General features: G+C 43.5%; 1 protein-coding gene across 5 annotated transcripts in view; it reads left to right on the plus strand.

The window, feature by feature from the left end:
• st3gal3b (ST3 beta-galactoside alpha-2,3-sialyltransferase 3b) overlaps positions 1 to 7,983 on the plus strand; it is a 52,646-nt gene extending 44,663 nt beyond the window's left edge. For all 5 annotated transcript variants that reach the window (XM_022200684.2, XM_022200683.2, XM_022200686.2 and 2 more), the window contains 2 exons: positions 591 to 737; positions 4,960 to 7,983. In XM_022200684.2, the coding sequence (XP_022056376.1) occupies positions 591 to 737; positions 4,960 to 5,049 (237 nt within the window). In that variant the 3' untranslated portion in view covers positions 5,050 to 7,983. The remainder of the gene's footprint in view (positions 1 to 590; positions 738 to 4,959) is intronic.
• Positions 7,984 to 10,738: the final 2,755 nt, after the last annotated feature.

Below are 10,738 nucleotides of genomic sequence, written 5' to 3' on the forward strand. Positions count from 1 at the left end.
GAGGTCTATTTGTTACGCCGGTGTTTATGTTGAGTGTGTGTGGGTGCATTTGTGTAAAATAATCTGTATTAGAACACGCAGTAGGGGGTTGACCAGCTGCTGGTTCAGCTCCACCTTCCCTGAGGTCTGCAAATCAGGGTAATGATTTAAGTGGGGCCTACCTCCACTCTTTCTTCTGCACTCGCATGTTTTCCAACTCACAAACTGCAACACCCACACAGACAATTACACAATCACACATACACAGCCCTGTACCCCCCTGATCTGTGGCAGCCCTGGGCGGTTAGGAAGCACAGTTCAACCCTGTAGATCACTGTGTCGTAGCAGGGGTCGTGTCTTAAAGGTAATAGTTAATCACCAAGTGCTCAAAGTCAGTTAGCAGCAGCGAAGCAGAACAAAGACAGGAGTACAAAGGAGGGAGGAAAGCAGATACATGAGTGGCAGAGGACATCTGCATCTGAAGCAAGTCAGAGACCATGATCAGTTCATGATACTCATACTGCATGTTTTTAGTCGTCCCTGATGTGTGTTATATTTTTATCATCCAGTGTAAATGTGCATCTGTAGCTGCGTCTCTGTTTTTGCTGCAGAACATTCCAACTTTGGGAACAGTTGCTATAACGATGGCACTGCACAACTGTGACGAAGTCTCGGTGGCTGGTTTTGGCTACGACATGAACACGCCCACCGCACCTCTGCACTACTACGAGACTGTCAAGATGTCCGCCATTAAAGAGGTGAGCGGTTCGACATCAGCACTTATTTCACTACAAAGTTATCTAAAGGTTGCCACGGACTGCAGCACAACATTGTCTAATCGCTACCAAGAACAATATATTCTGGCTTCTACAGACCCGCTGTGGCCACAGAGGAATAACTGAGGAAACGAATAGCTGTAGTCTTTGATTAGACAGGACCACCAATCCTGTGAAAGAGGGCGAGGAGGGATTTGAACTGGCCTACAGCCAAAGTACATTCACTACAAAGCATTCACTATTTGGACTAATGGTAATATTAGTCCAAGAGTTCTGCTAGGGTTAAACCTCTCATAGCTTTTCTTTCTTTAAGACCAAAAATGGCACTTTAGAGCTTGATGAACATTGTGGCAAAGATGTTTGGAGGTGTGTTAATTGGATCTGTCATTGGATCAGCTCCTTGTATGCTGCTCAGTAGTGGTTATTGAAATATGAGAGTTTGAGGGCATGCTCTTTGTTCCTGTCAGATCTGTGAAAGTGGGAAGAAAAATGTTGCGCATTCTAGATGCCATTAAATGCATTTTCACTGTTACAATTGTACCATCAGTAAAGATATGCTTGTTTGGCTTCATGTAATTCCAGAATGGAGTCACGGGAGTGCTATTGAAATGATTTTTTTTTTTAAATCTGCGAAAGGAAAAAGAAAATAGATGTGGAGATCTAAATAGGAATTAACAAAATAATATCCATCCATTTTCTATACGTGGGTTAATCCTCATTAGGGTTGTGGGAGGGCTGGAGTCTATCCAAGCTGACTTAATGTGAAGGCAGGGGAAACTCTGGACAGGTCACCAGTCTATGACAGGGCTACATATAGAGACAAATAAACACTCCTACTCTCACATTCACACCTACGGACAATTTAGAGTCACCAGTTAACCTCAGCATGTCTTTGGACTGTGGGAGGAAGCCGGAGTACCCGGAGAAAACCCACGCATGCACAGGGAGAACATGCAAACTCCATGCAGAAAGATCCCAGGCCCAGGCTGGGATGCAAACCAGACATCTTCTAGCTGCAAGGCGACAGTGCTAACCACCTATCTACTGTGCAGCCCCACAAAATAATACAAAGTAGATAAAAATGAGGAAAAGTTAATAGAAGACTAAAATGTGTGGGTATGTAAATACAAATAAAAAATCTGAAAAAGTAATTATACATATTTTAAAAACAAAAACATCAACTTTAATTAGTAATTCTTTGTAGATGGAAGCCGTGCTGGTCTTCCATCAGTTACTGCAGCAACGTGTCGTTTGAACGATCATTTTCTAAACGCCCTCATGACCGATCTCTCTCTGCTCCATCAGTCAAGTCTTCCTCTTGGTGTTTACACTGAAACCCTGTGGAATCAGAGATGTCACCCATGTGCTGACGCATGTAAACCGTGAGCTCAGTATGATGATAACCTTTGTCTAAACTCCCAGTGAACCTTTGGCATTAATTATCATCATCTTCCTCAACAGTGTCATCATCAGCCACACATGGCTAATTAATGGGAATAGCTTTGTCTTTTTTTGTTTGGAACACTTAACCATTGCCAGTCCCTGAGGTTATTTCATTTTCTGTAACCCCGCTCAAATGAAGCCATCATGTATTCTTCCACTGCTAAAAACACTTGTTTCCTATGTGGATGGATGCTAGAAACCTGCATGGAAACTGTGTAGCCACTCTAACTATACAAACATCGATAATAAAATGCCAGGCCGGTTTAGACAGTCTGATGCTACCGAGCTCACCTGTTGTGCTGTATAAGACATTTGTTTGGAACTTGTTGATTGTGTTTGGCTTGATTTAATGGTCGCCACTTTGCTCTCAACAAAACGGCTAATAGAGATGTGAAATCTTAGACTCATGTTTCAAAGGTAGCTGGAGACATACACCCCCTGTCAAAAGTTTTAGGACACTGTCTCATTCAAATAAAGTAGAACCTGTCCTACAACTTTTGACAGGGGGTGTATTTCATCATATGGATGTGATCAGGGCAGGACTCTGATCATACATGTAAAGTTTCAGGTAGATTGGAGCATGTTCAGGGCATTTACACAGCATTTGAAATTTCATGGCGAAGGATCAAAATTCCAGAGGCCGCCACGGACACATCCTTTGACTTTGGAAAAAGATTTTAATGACTTTGGATCATTAAGGCCTCCTGTATGTACTGGCTGAATTTGAGGTGAATTGGAGTTTCCCCCTAGGAGGAGTTCGCTCTAGAAAAAAAATGAAAAATGGGCAAAATCTGACATTCAATGCAAAATAGCTCACTTCCTGTTGGGTTTGGAATGTGGCTGTCACTGACTTATTTGTTCAGCCTGATGTGCTGCATATGTGTACCAAATTTGGTAGATACACCCCCTGTCAAAAGTTGTAGGACAGGCTCTGTTTTATTTGAATGAGAAAGTGTCCTAAACCTTTTGACAGGGGGTGTAATTCCAAATTGATGCTAATGATAATTGTGTTTACTCAGTGTGTAAATAGCTCGCTGTTTGGTAACAAGTTAGTCATATGAGTTTAAAAGGTGATGTCCACAGACTGTAAATAAAAGATGGACGTAGCCTCTGAGTCTGGAAAATGAAGCCAATGCAGAAATGATTTAAACCTGCATTTTTTCTAAGAGCCAGCAGGAGACTAGTCTGGCTATAAAATGAAGTCTTGTCTATACGAAAACCACCTTATTTTTTATGGTCACAGTCACTACTTTCAAATTGCCTTTAATACACGATGTTCATTTTGTAAATCGTGGTCCCATTTAAAGGACAATAAAGACAATAAAGCAGAGTATGCTGTAGGGTGGGGCTACTCCAGATTGTGATTGACAGATCGCTACCTTTAAAGCATGCATAGAGTCCTTGTTTTCTCTGTCAGAGCCATCTATCGGTCACTATATCTGGCTTCAAAAGACCAATATGGTGGCAGCCGAATGCCGAACGTGACTTAAAGCGTAACGCAATCTTGGATTTGACTTCATGAAAGTGCTACCTGTCTGTGCTCATTCCAGTCAAAACATTTTGCTTTTCCTGTCTAGACAAATAAATTCTTTTCATTTTAAACTTCTTTGAAAGCCATAAACTACCCGGTGTTTCCTTCTCATTGCGGTGAGGGCATGTCTTGTGTTTGATGTTAGCTTATTTGAACAAGTTACCAAACCAAAGAGCCACCTGGGGCAAAAAGCACTGCTAATATGCACTTATCAGTCACAATATTTACGCTCCTGACTAGCAAACACTGAGCATCCTGTGATAAAGCAGTGTTCTGCTGTGCAGGCATATCCTCCAATGACACATTCTGACAGCAGCAGCTTTTCCGATGCTCCTGCAGCATCCCAAAAAAGGAGGAGCTCGAGGACCATGACTAAGAGCCCAAGGTGCTTGACATGGCTTCAGAACTACTCAAAACCCTATTTGGTAGAGCATCAGGGATCTTAGACACTAAAGGACAGCCCTCAGAGCTTCTGTGTCCAAGTCTCTGCTTACTGAACAGCTTAGGACCTTGCTTTTAAATGCAAATGGTAAACAGTGCCGGTCTTTATTTCTGAACACTGCAGCTATCAAAATACTTTGAGTTTATAAAGTTGTGTTCACCGGCACTCAGGTGTTTGCTTTGTGTCTTCGTGCCCTTGTTCCCTCAGCTGTCAGACTGTTTCCCAGAACCTCTTCTCTTAGAAGATTCAAGGCTAAAGAAGCAGAAACTTCTAATAAATTTTTGGCATGATTTCAAAGAGAGAGGAGTGATTTTAGTTCCTATGTGGATTTCCATTAAAACTGTAGCTTATTGTTCCTTGAGATCGTTGTTACTCATCACGTGGTAGGAGGTTTGACCCAGACAGGTTTAGAGTCTACTGTAGCTCTCCTCTTGTTTCTTCTCCTGTTCCCTCCTGTACGTTCCTTCCTTCACCCTATGCCTCCTTTATTTGCTCTTTGGCTGTTCCTTCGTCTCTTTATCCCAAAGCGCCACACAGGAACCGCCGGCTCTGGTTACATGTCGGGCTGCTGGGCTGATTTCTCATAGCACAGCAGGGAGGAAAACTGAGCCAGTGTGACTCGACACATATATTTGCACACTTGAACGGTCATATTTACAGATGCTGGGAATATGGCAATCCTACGGTACTTGGATGTAGCGATGTTCATGGGAAAGGTGCTGTTATATGTGGGCCATCTGTGATGCTGCATGACTCTGAATTTGTTGTGTCCTCTGATTCTTTCGCAGTCTTGGACACACAACATATCCAAGGAGAAGGAGTTCCTCCGCAAGCTGGTGAAGGCCAACGTCATCACAGACCTGACCAACGGTATCTGAGTTTACACCCACCCACAGTCTCCCTCTGCCGTTTCCACAGGACTGAAAAACAGGAAGCATGGAAATGGTTTTACTTGTGGAGAAAAAAAAACATAGAATCCGGGTGGCCTGCACACTGCCGGGGTTTTTATATCAAAGGAGATTATTATATAAGAAAATATAGAACACAGGAGGGTTTCTGTGGAGAGATGCACACACATGTGCCTTCTGAACCAAAGACTCCTGCTGATGGAAGCGGGGGGATTGGGCATGGGGAGGACTGGATCTGCCTGGCTCCTGTCTTATGAAAAAAGACGGTCGCAGGAAAGCTCCGCCGGCCCCACACTTCAACGTTTACCACTTCAGACCCCTGAGTATCACATGAATGAATAGTAAGAACCGAGGTGACCCGTTGACCCACAGAAGTCAGGATTTAGCTTGACTTGCTGGTCCACCCAATGAAGGGACAGAAGACAAAGGGATGAAACAGGACTGGAACAAAGTGTGTGGGGATGGGTTGAGTATTAGCAATGCCAAACGTACCTCGTAGAGAGGGGAGGTCATCGCCTCTCCTTTTGCTGCCTGAATGTATTCACTTTCCTCAGTGTAAATATCAAAGATTTTTACTGTGCTTTTTAACAAGCTGCAGCAGCTCCCCGACCCCCACCTGCCATTGGTCCATTCATCCATGTCATTCTTTCTGTTTAGTTTCTTTGTATTTTTTTTTTTTTTGGATCTGCTGTCTGTCCCGGGTCTAAAATTAACACCTGCCAAGTCAGATGACATCCATCACCTGCCACACAGACTGGAATTACTTTGAAATACTAACACTGGCATGCAGTACAGACGCCCACGGGGCTGCTTGCATCATGTAGGAAGCCAGCAGAAACATAAAAACGAAGCGTTATTGCAGACAAATCAATTTAACGTGCTGTGAGTTACTAATCAGAACTCTAAATCTGCTCCGTTTAATAATAACTGTAGCTTTGTGAGATGTTCTATTCTGAAAAGAACCGAAAACTGCATCAGCTAATCATATGTTAATTATTCTGATTGGTCTAAATTATTCTTATAGTAAGACTTCGCAGCTCAGGCAGGTGAGCACCAAAGTAAAATTGGGGCCCTGCATCTCTCTCTTCACGTCACTCATGTCGTAGTATGTGTTCATCACGTCATCAGCTGTGAGCCTTCAGGCTGCAGCAGCAACAAGCTCTGGTCCACGATAACACAGACGGTGTGTTCGCCCTTTTCCAGCCTCCTGTTGCTGCAGAGTTTCTTGTTCGTCAGTAAACGGTGAAATCTTGGATTGTAGAATATAAATATATATATTTTTGTTTGTCGGTTAATTTTAATTATTTATTTTGTAAGAAAGACCCAATGTTTTGGTCACAGGCGGGCCTGCTTTCTGTTACAAAGAGAAGTTTGCATTTGTGTTAGAATTTAGAGTTGGCCACCATATGCTTCCTGAGAGACTGCATCGTCTTTTCACTTTGTGCCAGAGGCAGTGTTGTGGCTGAAACCCTTGATGAATCAGTTTTAAATTGGCTTAATGTGAAATGTCTGCAGCTCTTTGTTTCTGTGCGTGTGCTCTTCTGTTACAATGGACGTACAATAGGAATTATTTTAAATTTAGACAGTGTATGGGTGATAATGGCCATGTTCAACCTCAAGTTCTTATTCCATGTGCTGATCAGGCCTTTGCACTTTGCAGATGGAGGATGTGCCACATGCTTTTCAGTATTTTGAGACAAAAGGTGTTTATGTTACACAATCAGACATTTTGCATCTCCCTTTTCTTCCCCCTTTAAAAAAACAATATGAGAATGTCAAATCTGTTTGTCATGTTATCATATGAATGCGATAATCAGCTTTATCTTGTGATGGTGCATTTCAAACCCTGCTTTGCCAAAGCAGGGGTTTTTTTTGATTTTGATTTTTTTTAAATGAGGTTTTTATCTATTTTCTGCTTTTGCTTCTTCTTTAGAAGTGCGTATTTACTGTACATTTTACACTCACACACACACACAAGTTTAATTTTATTATTGTCGATCAGTAAGCTGCTGTTTATGCATCGGTTTTGTTGCTCCATTACATGCTCTTGTTCTCGATTAGTTTCCGTAAACTTTTCTGGGTTCTTGCAGCAACATGTTCCCTCAGAATTGTTCCACTGAATTTGAAGGAGCGGATCACTTTTTGGAAAACTAGCCCCTGCATGTGGGACTTTTTAGTTTTGTTTTTTTTTTGTTTTTTTAAGAGAGCAAAGGTACAGGGAACAGCTGACCATTGCACTATCATTAGGCACTGTCAGTGCCTTACACCTCATCACCTGGAAACTGTAGCGAGGCATGTGAAGCTGGAAAGTGACGGCAGCTGATCCAGGATGGAGGCTCAGCTCCAGGTCAGGACAGGTTACTCCTCATTTCTGTGATTTGGGACCAGCCCATTTCACATATGTACTGTATATATATATATATAATATACAGTCTAAGGAGACTTGAAGCCTTTCACTGGTGGTTTTGCATGTTTTAACCCATAAAATATATACTGATCTTATATAAACGAAACAGATTTTCATATCGTATTCATACGATCCAAATCCAGAAGCTGCTTGGACGGTGAAATCTGTGTTTCTGCGGGCTAAAATGCAACAAACTACCAGCTTGGTCTTCAAAGTTTTGAGACTAAAGAGATTATTAATGGGACTGAGCTGGTCTATTTTCTTTTTTTCTTAGATTTGATTTTTTTTTTTTCTGAATGCTGGATGAGTTCAGATGGATTGGATCCAAATCGCCTCTTTTAACCTGTTCATAACAAAGCAGAATGTATTTGCTTTTACCATTCATTTGAAGATTTCATCGTCGGTGGGAAGTTACAGTGATCAAAAGTGTTAATGTTTCTTTTTTATATACAGTTATAAATGGCTTTCTGCAACTCAATAAAGAAGTTTGTAATTGATATTTGTGTGTGCATGTTGTTTGCGGTTTGAATCTGAATGTGTGTATTTCCCAAACAGTATTTCTTATTGTATATACATGTTTCTGTGCACTGTGCATTTTCAGTAGACATAGTTAATACTTTGAAGTATTTAGTCCACTTTCTGTTTTATGTCAACAAACTTTTCATCCTCTCTAATCCTTGCTTTTGCCGCGTGACTGTGGCTGCTTTGGACAACTTTTGCAGACTGTGTTGCCTTCACTGTCGCTCTGGTCGGCTTATAGTCGAAGAGGCCTCATGTTGTGCAAAGTACATCAGGTACTGTCTGTTCCACACTGCAGGAAGCTCAGTAAAGATGAAGGAGGGATGGGATGGAGCAGTGTATAGAAGGGGATTTCCTCTGCTGCTCTGTATCTCCAACCTGCAGAGTCGGGGGAAATCATTTTTCAATCCTCCACCGGTTGAACTTCCTCCCTAATGTACTCTGCTTCTCTCTTGTGTGTTTATATCTCCCACTCCGCTCCGACTCTCACTTTCCCTCCTCTCCTCTCGCCTTCCTTCTCTGTATTTCGTGGTTCTGTTCCCATCTCTGCGTTGCGAGTTTCTTCCTCTTCACCTGCCTGGAGGTGGATCTTGTTTCACTGAAAGCCACCGGGGACCCATCTGACACATGTTGCACACACACAATGAACACACAAGACCTCAGCTGCGGTCTTGAAACTCTCACCGCGCTGCAGTGTAATCGTAAAGCGTTGCTGAGAGCGAGCGAGATCGAGCCGTCCAGCTGTGGGCTGCTGTGATTCGCCGCCGGTGCGAGGTGAAAGAGGACGAGCCGCTGAGGGCCCTTAAAGCGCCTCTGGACCTGTCCTATCCTGCTGTTAATGGGGTGCCAGAAACGATCGGGGCCCCAGCGAGTCACGCCTCGCCGGTCACCAAAAACCGACCCTAGCCCTGGCTACTCTGACTCGACAGATTTCCTGACCTCCGCAGGGTGGGACCGAATGCTCGCTCCCCTCAGCGGGAGAATATTTGCCACCTGGGATCTCCCCGAAGCAGCTGGCTGACCGGCTGGAGGCGGTCATTCCTGTTGGTCCGGCAGACAGAGGCATGAGCACGCCTGCACCTCTTCAGCCGACGGGCCTTTTATTCTCAGCGACAGGTTCCCCCGCCCCACCTCCTCTCCGAAGGGCTGGAACGGGGAGGCCACGACCTCCGGGCCTGAAATTTAAACTCCTCGTAAAAACAGTTGGAAAGGGAGGAGAAAACACCCTTTCAGACACCCATGTTTTCTCTCTTGCTCTGTTTACTTCATGCCAGGTCAGCTGAGATGAAGAAAAACAACATTCCCTTCTCGGTACCGTGTCCCACATTCTTGTAAGTTTACCTTTGTCTCTGCTTGTGACACACCTCAGGCCTGTCATGTTCCCGTGGCACAGACGGCAGCTGAATGTTTCTCACGTGGGCCTCGTACCGCTTTGGTTGTTTCTAGAACTGCAGCTGAAATTTAACAAGGTAATTTCATAGATGACAGATTTGTTCAGCGACTGGCAAGATTTTGTGTTTAGTGTTTGTATCTTTGCACTGCTAAGATGAAAACAGAACCAACAAACAGGCGCTCAGAGACTAGAAGCAAGTCAGAACATCTGTAAGTCAAACAGTCATCTTCAGTCGTTTTGGTTGAAGTATGAGGAGGTGGTGCAAATTTGTTTTTACACAGAACCCATTTTGATTAAAGAAGACAGAAAATGCTGCATTTGTCATACTTAAAGTCCTCAATGTTTGTCAAAGTGTTGTGTTAAATTCCCACAAATACCATTTTTCATTAGAAAGTGAGAGAATGTATGTTCTATTATTAGTATTTTGGTTGGTGTTTTATTTTCTGGAGCATTTGCCCCTCACAGAGCTGCTGTGGCTTCATCCTCTCATTGTTATTGTTAGATTTAAATTTAAATAAATAATTGTCGCCCTTTAATTTGACATTGTTCAGCATATTTACCTCCTTGAGACTGGAGTAACTTTCAAAAGTTTCACTGCTGCTTACTTCTCCAGCTCCTGTGCTGTTTACTCTGCTCAGCCTCCATCCATCCACATAACAGCCCTAATCAAGCCATATGCCGACGCTTTGCTTTACGATTTGTTTGTATGAACAATAATACAACAAATCTGGAGGACGCCTGCAGGAATGCAGCTTTGAAATGCTCTGATGAAGTGGTAATTACTGCAGATTTATCTGTGCCGTATTCACTTGTTGAGCTAATGTGGAAACACGTTGTTATGGAGTTCGCTGTTTTGCTCTCGGAGCTGTAACAGTATGACTTTTTCCTGCAGTTTTGGCTTTGTTTTACAGATTTGGCCCAGGGGCTTTGGGCAGCGTGCTGGATGAGGGGAGTTCCCCACTTGAAAAAGTGAAAACAAACTAAAAGTTGGACGAGGCCCAAGAGAAGAAAGTCACCTTTGGATGGAGAGAGGGAAAAAAAGAAGAGGAGGACAGGCGGTGAGGGCAGGGACCTGCACCTCCAGAAGAAACCGGAGACACCTTGGAGGGAAAAGAGAAATGCCCTTTAACTCTCCTCCACATCACATCTGGACGAGCACAGCCGTCTTCCTCTCTCCTTTCCGTCTCCCTCCAGCATCACCACCCAAAATCCAAACCACCCACCCTTTCTCTCGCATCCGGTCCTGAACTTGGACGGACTCAGCAGCTCCAGAGGCCCGAACCTGCACCCTGTATCCATGGAAACCAGTGTGCACATCCCATAGAGACAGCCATTACATT

Source organism: Acanthochromis polyacanthus, chromosome 9, assembly GCF_021347895.1.
Source record: "Acanthochromis polyacanthus isolate Apoly-LR-REF ecotype Palm Island chromosome 9, KAUST_Apoly_ChrSc, whole genome shotgun sequence".
Lineage (NCBI taxonomy): Eukaryota > Metazoa > Chordata > Actinopteri > Pomacentridae > Acanthochromis > Acanthochromis polyacanthus.